The sequence below is a fragment of the Lagenorhynchus albirostris genome, chromosome 10 (assembly GCF_949774975.1).
Source record: "Lagenorhynchus albirostris chromosome 10, mLagAlb1.1, whole genome shotgun sequence".
NCBI lineage: Eukaryota > Metazoa > Chordata > Mammalia > Artiodactyla > Delphinidae > Lagenorhynchus > Lagenorhynchus albirostris.
Genome location: NC_083104.1, coordinates 23,911,311 through 23,929,580, shown reverse-complemented (window position 1 = coordinate 23,929,580; position 18,270 = coordinate 23,911,311). Strand labels below are relative to the sequence as shown.

Genomic DNA, 18,270 nt, shown 5'->3' with positions numbered 1-18,270 from the left:
ATCTTACATTGCTTGTGCTTTGATGTCGTATCTAAGAAACTATTGCCTAATCTGAGATCATGAAGATATTTATACCTATGTTTTCTTTCAAGAGTTTTATAGTTTTAACTCATATTTTTAGGTCTTTGATCCATTTTGAGTTAATTTTTTTATCTGGTTTGAGGCTGTGGTCTAACTTTATTCTTTTGCGTGTGTATATCCAGTTGACCTAGTGCCGTTTGCTAAACTATTCTTTACCCATGGAATTGCCTTGGCACCCTTGTCAAATACTAATTGACGTAAAGGTGGGGTTTATTTGTGGACCCTGTTCTATTCTATGGATTTCTACGTCTATCCTTATGCTACTACCACAGAGCCTTGATTACCACAGCTTTGTAGTAAGTTTTGAAATCAGAAGTGTGAGTCCTCCAGCTTTGTTCTTCTCTGTCAGGATTGTTTTGCCTCTTCTGGGTCTTTTGCATTTTTATGTGAATTTTTTTTTTTTTTTTGCCTCACCTCACGGCTTGCTGGATCTCAGTTCCCCAACCAGGGATGGAACCCGCACCATGGCAGTGAAAGCCGGGAATCCTAACCACTAGGCCACCAGGGAACTCATTATGTGAATTTTAGAATGAGCTTGTCAATTTCTTGCAAAATGAGCTTGCAAAAAAAGCAACTGAGATTTTGATAGGGATAACATTGAATCTGCAAATTAATTTGGGGAGCATACCATCTTAACAAAAATGCTTAAATTTTCCAATCCACAAACATAGGCTGTCTTTTCATTTCTTTAGGACTTCTGTAATTTCTTTTAACAGTGTTTCGTAGTACCACAGTATATGTTTTACACTTCTTTTGTTAAATTTATTCCTAAGTAATTTATTCTTTTTAATGTTATTGTAAATTGAACTTTTTTCATTTCATTTTCAGTTAGTTTATTGCTACTGTACAGAAATAAATTCATTTTTGTATATTGATCTTGTATCCTCCAACCTTGCTGAATTAATTAGTTCTAAAGTTTAGTGGATCCTTAAAGATTTTCTATATACAAGATCGTATCATCTGCACATAGAGCTAGTTTTACTTATTTCTGTACAATCTATATGTCTTTTATTTCATTTTCTTGCCTAACTGCTCTGGTTAGAAGCTGTACTACAGTGTTGAATAGGAGTGGTGAGAGTGGACATCCTTATCTTGTTTCTGATCTTAGGAAGAAAGTATTTAGTGTTTCAGTACTATTTCTGTCATAAAAGGTTACATTTTGTCAGTGCCTTTTGTTCATCTGTTGAGATAATCATGTGGTTTTATTCTTTATTTTACTGATATGGTGTTACATTAATTGATCTTCAAATGTTAAACCACTCTTGCATTTGCAACCCAAATGTTAAAACTCACTTGATCATGGTATATAATACTGTTTATATAGTGCTAGATTTATGTACTAGTATTTTGTCGAGGACTTACTTTGTTCATAAGAGATACTGGTCTGTAGTTATCTTTTCTTGTGTCTTTGACTGGTTTTGGTATCAAGGTAAAACTGGACTCATAGAATGAGTAGGGAAGTGTTAAGATAATTTCTTTATAAATTATTGTAAAGAAAAGTCATATTAATTCTATCATTTTGGTTGATGAACACATATCAGATACTAATATATTTGGACAATCCAGGAGAAAAGGAATTATGGAGGAAATAATCTCAGTTTTAAAGAAAAGCGAGGGTTTCCCTTTTCATGTGATAATTTGAATTGTTGAGGTTATGATGTGTCATACGGAAAAAAAGATGACCTCTGGTCTTCTTCAGCATTTTTGCATTTATTGATTTATATCTGGGATATATATATATAATTTTATACTTTCCCGTTACTATACAATGAATTCCTTGATCTAAGAAATCATTTGGATGGTTCCTTGAAGAGAATGTTGAAAGAAATTAGCCTGAAAGACACTAAATTCACGGAAGTGTTTTCTATAAAACTTCCTTTTGTCATTGGTTTAAAAATGATTTTGCAGAACCTAAGCTAACTCTGGATGAAAAAAAAAATTGCCTTCATAATTTACTGAGCTTTTTAGTGTGATGAGACTAACAATATATTAATTTCTAAAAAACTTTTTATTAATTAATTTATTTTTGCTGTGTTGCGTCTTCGTTTCTGTGCGAGGGCTTTCTCTACTTGTGGCAAGCCGGCGCCACTCTTCATCGCGGTGCGCGGGCCTCTCACTATCGCGGCCTCTCCCGTTGTGGAGCACAGGCTCCAGATGCGCAGGCTCAGTAGTTGTGGCTCACGGGCCTAGTTGCTCCGCGGCATGTGGGATTCTCCCAGACCAGGGCTCGAATCCGTGTCCCCTGCATTAGCAGGCAGATTCTCAACCACTGCGCCACCAGGGAAGCCCACAGTATATTAATTTTTGAGGAGCAAGGAGCATAAAGTAGTAGTTCCTTTATGAGCCAGAGACCCCTTTAGGAATCTAGTGAAATCTGTGGTTGTCTCTCCACGAAAGTGAACATATGGACAATTTATGGGAATTTTCATTCTCCCCACTCTTACCCAAAGTAAGGACTCCAGTGCGTGAATTCTGCCTGAATATTGGTTTAGTCTGCGATTTAAAAGCAATATATATTTAATGTAAAAAAATCTTTGAACCTATTATCCTTGGTTTAGATTGTGTTTTTGTGATTATGTTCTGACATTAGAACCTCATTGCATGCAGTTATTTTCGAGTGTATATACTCAAGAATAACAAATGGTGTGTCAGAGTTTCATTGTCTCCCAGCTTGTAAAAATTCTGTCCCTTTGACTGCTCTTGCCTCTATTTTAGAATTGCCTGTTGCTCTGATTTAGTTTAAATATATCCTCGTAAGTTCACTTGGTTTACATTTTCTATTACGCTGCTGAGAGCAAGCAGCAAAAAGAACTTGGCCACTTTTTTTTCATTTCCCACAGGGCCATCTTGCTTGAAAGCTGGTTTGCCATGTTGGAGGATAGACTTTCTTCAATTTATAAAATTTCTGTCTCTTAGACAGAAGAATATATAAAGTGGTATAATTAAATAGGGCAAAGGGTAGCTGTTAGATCCGTCATGTTAGTGATGCAGCTTTCCATTTGTAGAAAACACTATTCCAATATGTTAATATCTGTAACTGGTATTTTTTTAAAAATTGGAGCCTTTTAAATGTAATATTCTGTGTGAACTGTTGGGCATAGAAAGTGGCGTAGGTAGACTTTAGAGTTAGGAAATAGGTATCTGTAAGACTGGAAATAAATAATTCTAGGACATTTTTATCTTTATTGTGTCTCTTATGGTTTCCATGGTCCCTTAGGCAGTAAGGCGTCATGTCAGATGCCTTTTTATAGTTTCTGTGATGCCTGGAGAGCCTTCAGAGGAGAACTGATCAGCAGCAGGTACATAGATTGAGGATTTCACTTGTGAAACATCTCTTGCTGTTCACTTTATTTGATTTTTAATTCAGTTACAGTTTAGTATGCTAAGAATTTTGTTAGATTTATGAAGTTTGTGAAATGTGGTTCTGGTGCTCCTGTAATCTTTAAACTTTCTTAAAAAACTTCCTGCAACCATTCAGTATCATTGTTCTTAATAAATGCTTCAGACATGTACCTACTGCCTTTCTGTTTTAGTAATTTGCTTTCAGTTTCATAGAGCATAAATTGGTTGCAGACTCAGCCAAGTGTGGTCGCTGTAAGTAAGAGAAAGAAACAGATGAATTTAGGAGGAACAAATACGGAATATAAAACAAAGAACATTTATTTCTGTCAGTGATCAGAAAGGTATAAAGAGACCAAGAGAAAATGAGATATAGCTTAGTGCAGTCGTTGTTCTGTAACACATCTGCGCTGATATAAGATGGTTATGTTGCAGACACATTCCTTAGAAACAATACTATATTTTTGTTGGCATTGAATGTGTCCACAGTTACTTTGTTGTAGTGATGGTAAGTGTGTGAAACTTAGAAACAAAAGAACACTGCTGTGATAACCATTCCCTGTAGCAGCAGCTTGATTAAAAGTTAATGAGAAATCAATAAAACTGTAATTACAAGCTTCTACCTTATGTTTGTGATTTGGAATACAGTAAGATCGATCAAATAAGATTTAATATGTAACAACACTGAGAAGAGTCCCGTTTGTGCCATTTTTATTAGGTTTGCTGTACCAAATCTCTAAATCCCTGCCTCAATTATTTTACAGCTCCGTTTTCATCAGACACAGAAAACGCCCTGTGAGAAGTAGAATCTGTAATTAGATCAGAAGGGTTGGGGTGGGTTTACTTTAGTATAACAGATGCTATAACATTGCAGTGGTAGTGATTTTTTTTTTTTTCAACTTTAGGATTTGACTTTTTCTGGGTCTTATCCTACTTACGGACTTAGTTAATATTGTTTTCAGAAATAGAAGAATTATTAAAATTTCTTTGCTGCTAAAGTGGCCCCTGTGAATTTAATGTGCTCATGGGTGATGTCTGTGGATGTCCTTACACACATAGATGCTGGTAGATTTTTCTTTCCAGTCCTGTTCTAACTTGGGATTGAGAAAGCTAGGAACTCAGTGATACCATGTTTCGTAAGTGCTTTTCTGACAGCCTCTGTAACAGTACTTCACACAACCGTGTGGCCCAGGGAGCACCTGCTTTAGAATCATTTGCCTGGGCAGCAGGTTACAAATAAAGATTTTTGGAGGTGGTGCTGTGGGCCCTGCATTTTAAACAAGATTCCTAGATGTTTCTGGTGTTCAGTGATATATAAGCACCACTCATAAAGGATTCTCAAAAATTTTGATTTATACCCCAGGGGTAAATATTTCTATTGAGTTGACTTGGTGGTCATGTGCATAAGAATATTTTAGTAGGTGTGGAGCACACTGATCAAAAGTATGATTCCTTTTGTTTTCCTCAGAATTACATACTTTTAGGCCTACTAAAAAATCCTAGTTTAATAAACTGGTTAGTTTAGAGGATGGCAGTGTACTGCAGTCATTTGAGGGGCTCGTTGAACATCAGAATATGGGGTAAGCATGTCGTTTTGATTCAGCTTCCCCGCTGAATCGGCTGCTTGGAGGACTAGATGCATCGTTGTCAGGAGTGTTATCAGCTGCGCGGCATGGGGCATGTGCTGCTTATCATTGTGTTTTCCCTAGCAGGGATTTAAGTTCTTTTTAACTATGCTGTTAATATCATGGTTTAAAGTGTATGCATAGTGTTTTTCATGATCTCTACTGGCCTTTTCTAAGAACCACTGAGCAAAACAATAGAAGAAAGGTTAACAACTTTTGAAATGTTTTTCATCTTTTGAAATGATCATGATATGTTTTGAAACATCCATAAATTAACAGAGAGGAACTCTCATTTGCACTTGTGTTAGCAGCGTGTCAGACTCTTGTGCAGTTGTATAATTGAGTCATGGAAGATAAGTTGAGTGGAAAATAAGATGGGTATCCCTGAAGTGCAGTGTCACTGTCAAGTCAGAAGGAAGCTCTCAGGAATGCTGCAGATGAAAATGCCTGTGTGTGTCAAGATGCATGGAGGCAGGAGGGTAGAGACAGTGCTAGGAAATTCGCTGTACCATTAGAAGCTGCAAGCGAACTGTTAGATACCCAGCCACACTCACACAGGCACTTTGCTTTCTGATGCATCTAAGCACGTGCCTCTCCCAAGGGGGCCTTTTGCCCTGTTCTCCTATCTGTTCATTTTCCATTGTGCCTGGGAGCTTTTTTTCACTTCAGAACATTAAGTACATAAGGCAGACAGACTTTGTAATTCCTTCTTAGGAATGCTAAATCATAAGAATTACACAAAGAATTTTCTACAGAATTGCAAAAAATAACTTCCTTTCCGTTGCCTTTCCTTTTTGTGTCCTTTCCCCACTTGGACCTCTTTGATTCCTTTTATATCAGCTGCTTTTGTTCAGCTCCTCTTAGTTTCCTCCACCACTTTTGTTGTCCTTACCTGCCAGTGTGGATTTAGATCTTAAGACGGCCTAGTGTGTTCTCGGCACTGAGGATAAAATGACAAGATACTGCCTTTAGAGAGTTGCAGTCTAGACGTGCAGATAGACATGTAAGTATGGAAGTACACTAAAGGGTTACAGGTATTTTAAGAAAAGTAAGTACAAGAGCCTGAAGGGAAGTGGATTAGATGGGTGGATGGATGTTGATTCAGGAAAGGCCTCAGAGAATAGCTAGTCCTTGAGCTGCGTTTTGGACGATGATTGTTAGGCGGGCGAGTCCAAGGAGGGCTATTGAACTTAGGCAAAGCCCTTGTTCGACGCCTTCCAGTTTCATGTGGAGCACAGATGTGACCCGGTCGTCCCGGAGGGCCCTGCCTGCTCTGGTGAGGAGGTTTTGCCTGTTATCCTCTGAAGGGCTGAGCAGGAGAGCACCACTGGTTGGTGTTTTAAGAACATCCTTTGGCAGCTGTGTGGAGTTGGGCGTGGTGTGTGAATGGAGGGGAGGACACTGTTGCAGAAATCCCGAGGAGAGAGATGACTAGAGCCTCCGCTGAGGCAGGGCAGGGGATGCAGAGGGAGAAGGTGAGTTGACGAGAATCAAGGCGGAGGTTCTTCCTTTAAAAGCCCTTCTGGCAGCGTTCCTTCAGTGCCTCTTTCCTCGTGGGTACCTGTGTCCTCTCGTTGTGTGTCTGTGGTGTGTGCATGCTGAGCTTGCTGTCCGTCTCCCGAGCTCAGCTCAGAAGCACACCCCAGCTCTCCAGCTGTCCCGGCCCTCTGAGCCCGAGCTGACAGTGGTAAGGGGAGGAAGAGGGCAGGGCCTGGCAGGACCCCTGTGCAGTGATGATCCTGCTGGTGGTCATTCCTTAAAGTACTCGCATGGATGTGCTGAGAGACTTTTCGCAGAGGCACTTGTCAGGGAGCAGCTTACCCACCGTCCCTCCACTTTCCCGATGGCTTCTTTCTCCGCCGCATTTCAGACTGTTTTCTGTCGTGTGGACTTGTTCTCTCTGATGTGGTTGCAGCATTCCTTCAGGTGGTGTTGACTCACGAGCTCGGCCAGTGCGTTTCATCGATCGTCTTGTGTAGTTAGTGCGTGGGAGGGCAGGGGAGCTCTGTGTTGGCTTTTTCTTTAAGAGCAGTGTCAGTTTATGCTACACAAATTAAGTTTAGCTTTATAGAAACAATGAGTATGATTTTCATGTAGGATGATGAAGCTGGAGAATCCTACTTAAACCACAAGAATGTTACTTGGTCAGTACCACCACCTCACTGTTAATGGAAAAACCGAATACTTCTCTCCAAGATGAAGTTAAGATTAACCGCTTCTGTGGGAGTCTGCACTTTGTCAGTGACAAAACTTTATTTTTTAACATATTGTTAACAGTAGGGTTCTTGGTAGCATAATGAATTAAATGCCGCTGTCACAAATTTGCTTTGGTTTGTAATTGAATACTTGTAGATATATGAGTGCCTATTATATATCTAGTGCTGTGATTGGTGCTAAGAAACAATAAGAAATTTTGACCCCTGTCCTTGAGGCGCATATAAAGAAGTTGGACACATGGATTAAATAGGTAGAGAATATTTTGAGGACCTCTGAAAGGAGGCAGCTTATGGATCATGAGCTGTCAAGTTACGCAGGTGAGGGTCAGAATGGTGACTTGTCTGTGTATTTGCTCTGTGTCTATAGGTCCTTTATGCAAGCTTACCAAGCTGTTGTTTTCCTTATCTTGAAAAGTCGGGTTAATGCTACCTCACTCACAGTTCTTGCAAAGCTTAAGTGATACAGCACTTCTAAAGTGCTCAAGCCTAGCATCTGATACATAAAGTGTTCATTAAATGTTGGTTCTGGTCCCATGTCACACAAATTGCTGTTCGGAGTACACTTTTAGAATTTTATAGTTTTGGGAAGGCTGTCAGTTCAGAAAATGAAGAAATTGAAATTCAAAGAAGTTTAGTGCTGTACACAAGGTTTCCCAGCTGCTGTGGGCAATAAAACACCATTGCAGAGTGAATAGTTAAGACAAATATTAGACCTTCATTTTCTACTTTTTATGTCATCTTTTAAAAATGGCAGAACTGATGCACAACTGGAGATGGGAGGTATATTACTTGGGTAATGCTAAGAACTCAGATCCCTCTGGGTTTCTTAAACTAAGACAAGGTGAGGATTCTAAAACTTGCCGTTGGTTACATTGGTGGGCAAAACAGCGGCCCCCTTAAGATGTCCTAGTCCCTGAAACCTGTGGCCATGTTACCTAACATGGCAAAAAGGACTTTGCAGATGTGATTAAGTTGAGGATTTTGAGATGGGAAGATTTTTTTTTGCATCATCCAGATGAGCCCAGTGTAATCACAAGTTTCCTTGTAAGAGGGAAGTGGGAGTGTTAGAGAGGTTTTAGGATGTTAAGCTGCTGTCTTGAGGACGGAGGAAGGGGCCACAAACCGAGGAATGCAGGGGGCTTCTAGAAGCCCCCTTGATTTTTAGCTCACTTATACCCATTTTGGACTTCTGAGCTCCAGAATTAGAATAGATTTTTGTTGTTTTAAGCCACTAATTATGTGGTAATTTGTTACAGCAGCAATAGGGAATTAGTGTAGTTAGTATTACAGTCTCCTCCATTTTCAGATTTTATATTAGTTGAAGTCTATAAATCCATCCATGAGACTTGTCATCAAATGTGAAATCATGGCCCCATTCTGTTACAGAAAGTTATAAAAGTGAAAAAGCCGTTTGAAGCTTACCTCTGGGTTCTGTAAAATTCTATAAATAACTTCAAGACACAGGGCCTAAAAGATAGAAATTATTTTTGTTGAGAAGACTGTTAACTTTTTGTCTAGAGTCTGGGTTATCAAGAATGTTAGTTTTGTCAGGAAAGGGAAGACCTATACTTACAAAATTTTTTTTTTTCTTTCCATGCCTATTGGCTATTTGTATACGTGGAAAGAGGCTATTTATAAGGAATAAAGGCATGGTGAACTTATAACTCAGTATGAGTGGATAAAATTTAAACCCTAAAAAAAAAAAAAAAAAAACCCTAAGGAAGGTACATTTGGATTTAACAATTACCTTTTGCGTTTTTTATCAACAGCTGTGATTCCATTTGTAACCAGCAGATGGCAGAATTGACAAACAGATGAACTGTTCACTTGTAGGGGTTTTGAATTTAAATGGTGGTGTAGAAAGATAATGTTAGGTGTTCTTAATTTGGAATCCTGCTTTCTAGAAAGAATCTTGGGAATGTGGAGTAAAATACAAGTAAGTAAACTGTGCTTTTAAAAAAATTTTAGAGTGCCCTGAATTTTCATTCTCTCTCTCATTAACTTGCCACTTGGAGTTTACTCCGCAGAGTCTAAACTAGCTTTACTTTGAATGTGATTAAACTTTGATTGGCTCTATTCAACTTACTTAAGTTTCTGTTGAACTAATTATAGAGTTGCTGGTTTAAACATGAAGAATTAGCTTATAATTAAACCTGGAACCTTTAAACTCATTAGCCGCATGTAAACATGATGTACCTTTAATGAAAAATAATTCTGGATCAGTCTCCCAGGGCAATAGAAATAAAAGCAGAAATAAACAAATGGGACCTAATCAAACTTATAAGCTTTTGTACAGCAAAGGAAACCATAAACAAAACAAAAAGACATCCTGTGGACTCAGAGAAAATATTTGCAAACAGTGTGACTGACAAGAGCTTAATTTCCAGAATACACAAATAGTTGATATAGCTCAATAACAGAAAAACAAACAACCCAATCAAAAAATGGGCAGAAGACCTAAATAGACATTTCTCCAAAGAAGACATCCAGGTGGCCAATAGGCGCATGAAAAGATGCTCAACATTGTTAATTATTAGAGAAATGCAAATCAAAACTATAATGAGGTATCACCTCACATTGGTCAGAGTGGCCATCATCAAAAAGTCTACAAGCAATAAATGCTGCAGGGGGTGTGGAGAAAAGGGAACCCTACTACACTGTTGGTAGAAACATAAATTGGTACACCCACTATGGAAAACAGTATGGAGTTTCCTTAAAAAACTAAAAAAAGAGTTGCCGTATGATCTAGCAATCCCACTCCTGGGCATGTATCTGGAGAAAACTATAATTGATAAAGATACATGCATCCTAGTGTTCATAGCAACACTATTTACAGTAGCCAAGACATGGAAGCAACCTAAATGTCCATGTCCATCGACAGATAAACAGATAAGTTGTTGTGAGTATATATGCATATATATGTATATGTATATGCACAAACACACACAGAATGGAATATTACTCAGGCATAAAAAAATGACATAATGCCATTTGTAGCAACATGGATGGACCTAGAGATTATCATATTAAGTAAAGTAAAAGAAAAACAAATATCATGATATTACTTATATGTGGGGAATCTAAAAAATGATACAGATGAACTTATTTACAAAACAGAAATTGACTCGCAGACATAGAAAACAGACTTAGGGTTACCAAAGGGGAAACAGGGGGAGGGACAAATTAGGATTTTGGGATTAGCAGATACAGACTACTATACATAAAATAAACGACAAAGACCTACTGTACAGCACAGGGAACTATATTCAATGTCTTGTAATAAACTATGATGGAAAATAATCTGAAAAAGAATATATATATATATAAAATATATAGCAATCAGTTTGCTGTACAAAAAACTAACACAACACTGTAAATCAACTATACTTCAATTAAAAAAAATTCTGGAGATGATAATCAAAAGGTTTGGGTTTTACCCTTGCTCCCTAGGCCAAATAGTTCCCTGACCTTTGGTAACTTCTATCTCAGATTGATTTATATATTAAATACTGAGATAATTAGCTTCTAATATGAGACGAATATTTATAGGCTGTTGATTAAGTTTCCTAAGGAAAAGTCTTAAGTTGGGTATTTTTTTATGAACTATGTTGAAGTAGTTGGGTAAAAGATACAGTGTTAACACAAGTTACTGTGGGTGATGTCCAGCCACTTTGAAGAGCATTTCAAGAGTGAGAGGATGGAAGTGAGACTATAAATGGCTGGCAGGTGATGTGTGGAAGTCTGGAGCTTGGCTTGGGCAATGAATGAACCAGGGAGTTTAGCAGCATCTTTCTCTCTCTCTCTCTCCTCTCTGCCTTCACTCATTTTACAATACCTAATGTGAGGCCAGAGTTCACTGTGATTTATTTTCCTTTCATACAGTTAGTCTTAGGACTTGTAGTTTTGCATCTTGGTGGTCAGTGAATACTAAAAGGAGACATTCTGCTCTCCATTTCAAAAATGAAAACCATATCAGAAAAGTTTTTATTTATGTTAAAGAAAGAAAAGTCTTAGCAACTTTAATATTGTAATCATTCTCAATTTAAAGTTCCTTAGATTTTTTGTTAAATTCCACTGAGGCCAGTATTGCATTTTAATGCTGATTTAAAAAAGACTGGGGACATGTATTTTCTTTATGGAAAGCTTTAGTTGTCTTTTGTTAGAACTTTAACATATACACCATTTTTGGGTTTAATGAAAATGTCACCCTCCCTGGGTCATGGTTTCATACTGAACCCCGGACGTCTGAGGAAAGGATGCTCTGAAGAATGGCTTTACCCCAAGACCCACAGATGACATTACCTTTATTTCCTTTCATAGGACCATGATACTATAACATGTTTTTGTTCCTGTGCAGTGAAATACTCCGTGGCGGCTCAGATTCAAATCTGAGAAAGATCAGAGTTAATATAAAACCAAATGGAAGGCAAGGGAGTTGCTGAAGGAAATAGAGGCATTACTTTGTGGCCTCTTACACCAAAATTGCCATGCCGGGGAAGTCAGGAAACCGTGCTGGGTGCTTTGTACCTCTTCTGTTAGATTGTTTTTCATCTGAGAACCTTTACAAAATTTCTCTTCTGCTGTATTTTTAAGAAATAAAAATACAATGTAAGAACATGGAGGGTTACGAGGCATGAAGTTCTATAAATATTTATGCCCAGGCACAAAAGTGGACAATTCGTATTTTCTTGACATATTGGGGTCATATTTCACTCTTGACCTCTTGAGTTGAAAAATACAAGGTGTTAGAGTACCCTTTTCTTTCTTTTCTTATTTATTTATTTTCATTTCTGTAATGAGTTTTAGATGCTGGGAGCTGCCCTGTAAGGTTCATGTAAGTTTCAGTGGCCTTAATTTTCTATCCTGGTTTATTAGCATGGATTTAAAAGTTTACACTCTTACCGAAAGTAACATAATTTATACCCAGTTTGGGGCCTCTCCCGTTGCGGAGCACAGGCTCCGGACACGCAGGCTCCGCGGCCATGGCTCACGGGCCCAGCCGCTCTGCGGCATGTGGGATCCTCCCAGACCGGGGCACGAACCTGTGTCCCCTGCATCGGCAGGCGGACTCTCAACCACCGCGCCACCAGGGAAGCCCTGTTCTTTATTTAGGTAATCTACTCTCTTGGTTCCAGCCATCACCTTTGTGCTGATGACTCCTATATCTGTATCTCTAGCCTTGTTATTTTCTAGCTTTATAGTCAGATATTAATTTCTTATAGTCAGAAATTAATTAATTAATTAATTTCAGACACAGCCCCTTACATGTGCCACAGATTTCTCCTGCTCAGCATTTCCCAGAGTGAATTTATCCTTTTTGCTCTAAACTTGTTTTCCTCCTCTGCCCCCCGGTCTCATTTAATGGCACCACTGTATTGTAGGAGTATCTTACTCTCTCCCCACTCCTGACCTCTTATCAGTCACCAGGTCCTTTCATTTTACTCCTGACTCTTCCCTCAAATTTGAACCTTCTTCTCTGAGCCATATTCATTTCCTGGTATCTTCTATAGAACTGTTGTAGTAGTCTCAGAGCTTGTGTCTTGCCTTCTTTTTGTCTTTCCTCTTTGCTTCTTATCTTTCTCTTCTATCCTGCAACTATTCTTCCACCTACTGCAGCCAGAGTGATGTCCCTAAAGCACAGGTTATGATTCCTCTGCCCAAACTTTGTGTGTATTTTATTTTATTTTTTTATTGAAGTATAGTTGATGTACTTATATGTTACAGGTGTACAATATAGTAGTTTACAACTTTTAAAGGTTATATTGCATTTATAGTTATTGTAAACTATTGGCTGTGTTGTACACAACACAAACTATCCCTGTGTTTGTACAATATATCTTTGTAGCTTATTTTATACATAATAGTTTGTAACTCTTAATCCCCTACCTCTATATTGCCCCTCCCCTGTTTCCTCTCCCCACTGGTAACCACTAGCTTATTATCTGTATCTGTGAGTCAGCTTCTCTTTGGTTGCACTCACTAGTGTGTTGTATTTTGTAGATTCCACATCTAAGTGATACCGTACAGTATTTGGCTTTCTCTGACTTATCTCGCTCAGCATAATGCCCTCCAACTCCGCCCATGTTGCTACAGATCCTCCGCCTAAACTGTTGCAGTTGGTCCCATTGTCTATGCGATGAAGTCCAGGCTCCTTGCATGGCATACAGGGCCTTCTTGGCCGTCTGTTAAGTCTTACTCCCCATTACTCTTGACCTTAAACTTGAGGTTTTGGTGATATGGAATGGCTTGGGTGGGTACACACTGTAGAATGCTAACTTGATATGGGATGGTTCTGTTACCCCTGAGCACCCTGCTTTCGTATTGTGTGCTTTTCTGTTTCCACTCCCCATCATGCCCTTTTTACCTTTCTTGCCAGCTAATTCTTGCTCCTTTGGAAGGTTCTGTGAAGGCATAATCTCTGGCAGTTTTCCCTCAGTCTGGAGGTTGGACTAAATACCCCTCCTCTCTGTTTGCTGTGATACTTGTCTTTGCCTCTTTTTAATCTTACTCTATCTCTTGCCATGTACCAGTATTATTGAAACTGTTTATACGTGGCTGTGAGTTCTTTGAAGTCAGGGCACCATCTTAGTTTTCTTTACCAGGCAGTGTCTTGTGCAGTGTCTGGCTCTACATGTTTTTGTTGAACTGAATCAGGTAAATTTGAAGGGAGACTGTGGGTGGAAAGATACATTGGCCCAAATTGTAGATATCTTTGCAGACAAAAGGCATTCAAATGTTTGATGAACGAAGAAAAAGAAACTAGATTATATTGTTTTGTGAGTCTTGTCAGTTTGGGGAGAAAAATAACTTCAGGTCATTAATGCACTCCAACTGGTGTGTTATCCTAACCCTATCAGTTGGAGTGCGTCCACATAAAGTACTATTCCTTTTGAGCTACTTTTCAGAGGTGATACACCCTTGTTAGCTGACTCCATGACACCTAGAATCACATAACCTGCCATCCCTATCCCTTGTTTCCTGGGGTTGCTGAGGCCTACATCTGTTCTGTGCCTGCTCTGCTCTTACCAAGGCTAATACCAAAGAAGGATTTGCCAGTGTTTATACCTAGAGCAGGGGTTGGCAGACCATCACCTGTCTTTATAAATAAGGTTTTATTGGAACACAGTCACACCATTCACTTACACATTATTATCTATGGCTGCTTTTGTGTTCCCACAGCATGGTCGCACCGTTGTGACAGAGACCATCTGGCTGGCAAAGTCTAAAATATTTACTATTTGATCTTTTACATTAAAAGTTTGCTGATTTGTACCTTAGAGCTACTTAACATTAGAAAGACAAAGCCTTATGTAATATCCAAATTGGGTAGTCATCTCAAATTAGGAATTAGGAGACTCTTGAAAAGGGCAAACATCCTGTTTGGTGGGACGGTTTTGTTACATTTCCTGTTGTTTCCATTTTGCTGCGTGTGTCAGTGAAGATTGTCCACATTTCTTACTGTGCCTCAAATACATATATTTGTACATGAAATATATATTGTGAAAGTTTTAAAATTAATCTCCTTAACCATATACAAAATACTGAACACCAGAGTCAGGTGTGTGAATTCCACATTGGAAAAAAAGTTTGTATCCTTGACAGGCTGCTTAGTGTACAGAGGCTTCAATACAGGACTTCCATTAAAACAGTTTAAAATATCAGTTTATATGTCTCCCTCCCTGTTGCCTGCTGCCCTTTCCCCTGCCTTCTGTCCTTCAGTGGGCAGACCAGTTCTTTCCGGTTTGACCAATTCTTAATATTTCTGAAGATAAGTGGGCTACTGAAGGCGGAGTCCTGGAAGTGTGAGGTTGAGTGGCGTGTAACTGACCCTGGCATGTCACCAAGGGTGATATTACAATTGTTTGTTGACTAGTCGGGACCTACGTCAACTCAAATGCTGGAGGAGGGCCCGGGAGTGCCTGGAGTTACTCCTCAGCTGTTGGGTGTTGGGCAGGTCGGGGGTTGCTGCGGTTGGGAGCTGGCCGAGGCTGGGGGTGGGGTGGGTTGGAGGGTTTGGGGTAACCAGCCGCTTTTCAGTCTTGCCTCTACTGATGTGTGTTACTCCAGTAAAGCTAAGGCCCTTTTGATTCATTCATTGAGCAAACATGTTTGAAATGGCTGTCATGTGACCGCTAGATGTCCTCGTAGGTATTGGGAGTTCAGAATGAGTGCATGTGCTTCTTCCCATCGAGTGGCTTACAGACAGATTTGTTTGGAGCAGTGAGGCAGGAGGTAGGAGGATCTACGTGGGATCAGGGAGGAGAGGTTCTGTGTTGGTAACACAATGCATGTCCAGTAATGCTCTAAGTGTTTTAGGTTAAAAAAACAAAACAAAACCGAAAAAAACCCCCAACTTTTCGCATCTTGAACTGAGCCTGTACATTATGCTTTTGTTTAACTGTAATTTTTGTTTATGAAGCTGTTTCCTTTTTCATAGCAGTTACTTCTTTTTAAGGATATAATTAAATTTGTATATTTTAGGTTGCTTGCCTGATTCGAGTTCCTTCTGAAGTAGTTAAGCAGAGGGCACAGGTATCTGCTTCTTCAGGAACATTTCACATTTTCTCTAACATCTTATGTCAAGAGGTGAGAATATGTTTTTAAGCTCTCTTATTGAGAATATTGTGTGGCAGCTAATAGGAATACTGTGGCCCTCATCTTAGGAGCCTTAGAAGAGACCTTAAAGCTAAATTTATTGTCCAATTATAGCAACTTTTTATGCTAAGATTATCTTTGCCTTTCCATTGTTTTCAAAATTTTTAGTTTCATTTTTATTTCTTTTTCAAATTTCTAAACAACCACACTACTAAGTGTGTGTCCTACATTGCAGTAGTCTTATCATTCTTTTGGAATCAGATATGGAATAAATAGTGAATATGTAAAGTGAATAAAGATATTATATTAAAACATCAGTATAGAATTTGAGGACCCATGGAAGAGACCTGTGGTAATGGACTGATATTAGTGACCGATGTCGTAATGTTTATATAAAAATGTAATTCCTCTTGTACTGGTTCATGTTAACCTGTGGATCAAATTTCATGTGTGCTGGCCATGTGGCTAGGGACCAGTGAGCTGCTCTTCTTTATAGTTTGTACAGAAGCCCTTCTTTTTCTTTAAAATGGAATCAGTCACATGAAAATTTCAGTGAGTCTAGGTTTTAGAAAAGGTTTATTCTTTTATTTATTTATTTATTTATTTTTTTATTTGAAGTGGGCCTCTCACTGTTGTGGCCTCTCCCATTGTGGAGCACAGGCTCCGGACGCGCAGGCTCAGCGGCCATGGCTCATGGGCCCAGCCGCTCCGCGGCATGTGGGATCTTCTCGGACTGGGGCACGAACCCGTGTCCGCTGCATCGGCAGGCAGACTCTCAACCACTGCGCCACTAGGGAAGCCCTAGAAAAGTTTTATTCTTAATCCCTCTGTCACCTAGGTGAGAAGACATTGAGCGTTTAATTGTATGATTGAGATCAGTTCAGTAAAGGGTCCCTGTTGAATCGTGTGGATAGTTAAACAGATAAGTCAAGGCTTGTCTAGAGGTATCTCTCACTATTGAGAGATTATTCATGCATTGTGACGTCTTATAGTTGAAACTATAAAATATAGTTCTGTTCTTTTGTGAAAGGATAATTGGCATTCTGTGTGCATTTGGTTTTGAAAATATGTTTATTTAAAGCTTCTCAAGTATTTTTTTTCAAGAGAAGAAATGTTGAAAATAAGTAAAGTTTAATATGTAGTCAGCTTTATTATTAGAGATGTTCCCATTTTAAAGGGAGCTGATCTGAGCTTTATATACTTTAAGCCAGTTTAAAAGCTTTAACCTCTTATAGAACTGTAGACATTGTGAATATTTCAAAACTCAAACTTTAGAAAAGGTAAATCTGCTTCATGCAGAATGTCATTTAGAAGTCTCTGCTATTCTAACTTTCTGAGGTCTTGGCTTTTTGTTTGTTTCAGGGCATCCAAGGATTATATCGAGGCTACAAAAGCACTGTTTTAAGAGAGGTAAGTAACTTAATTTCCAATATTGAACTACAAAAGAATGATATGCTTTGTTTAGTAAATTTATTTGGAGAGACTGGTTTAAAAAATTACAAAGGGAAATTATGATCACTTTTTAAAACACTGTTTAGTCTTATCTTGGCTCTTACATCTGATGACTGGGTAGAATGGGTCAGCTGAAAGAGCAGCCCCAGTGGTCAGAAGGCCCATCCTAGAGCTTCAGTCTTATCATAGGCGGCTACATGGCTGTGATAGCTAAGATATGAAGAAATAACTACTAAGGGTAAGATATCAAGTTAATTACTGTAATATACAGAATGAGTGAAAAATTGGTAAGGAAAGAAGCACCCTGGGAGACAAGTGTCCCAAAGGTCTATTTTTATGTGAAAAATCATGCAGTTAGCTCTTGTCTTCCTGATAGCAAAATATGATGAATTGGGAAGTTCAGTCTGCACTGGAGAGCTGACCCTGCCCGTGACTTGCAGTGCAGTGTGCCCCCAGAGCAAGCCTTCCAGTTCCGAATTCTGCGGTTCAGTATGTGGTCAATGTCTTCTTTGTTTGGTTGAAAAAGCAAAGTGATTTTAGTACATATATTACTGCAGGAAGCATGTTTTAATTTTTGGTTCATATAGAGGAGGCTGTTTTGAAGTTTAAAAGTTGATTTATAGATAACTGGGGTATGGGATATAAGAGAAGTCTTTGTTTGGTTTGGGACATAAGTTTTTTTTTTTTTGAGTGAGTTTAAATCCTAGGGTTTTTTGTTTTTTAGCTTTTTGACATATAATTGACAAATAGAATTGTGAGGCATTCGTAGTGTACAGTGTGATGATTTGATATAGGTGTACATTGTGAAAAGGATTAGGACATAATCTATTAAAATACAGAAGAGATTCTGCATACCTCTGCTCTGAATCCTTGTTTTCTGTTTGGATTTCCCTTGGATGCTAAAACATTCTCATTTATAAAAATGTGTTTAATTTAAATACATATTGTCATAATTAGCAGAA

At 38.7% G+C, this 18,270-nt stretch overlaps 1 protein-coding gene across 6 annotated transcripts in view; it reads left to right on the top strand.

The window, feature by feature from the left end:
* SLC25A26 (solute carrier family 25 member 26) overlaps positions 1–18,270 on the top strand; it is a 140,801-nt gene that overhangs the window by 20,635 nt on the left and 101,896 nt on the right. For 5 of the 6 annotated variants that reach the window (XM_060161396.1, XM_060161394.1, XM_060161392.1 and 2 more), the window contains exons 4-5: positions 15,743–15,847; positions 17,219–17,266. In XM_060161396.1, the coding sequence (XP_060017379.1) occupies positions 15,743–15,847; positions 17,219–17,266 (153 nt within the window). The remainder of the gene's footprint in view (positions 1–15,742; positions 15,848–17,218; positions 17,267–18,270) is intronic. The other variant, XM_060161395.1, reaches the window with a different exon arrangement.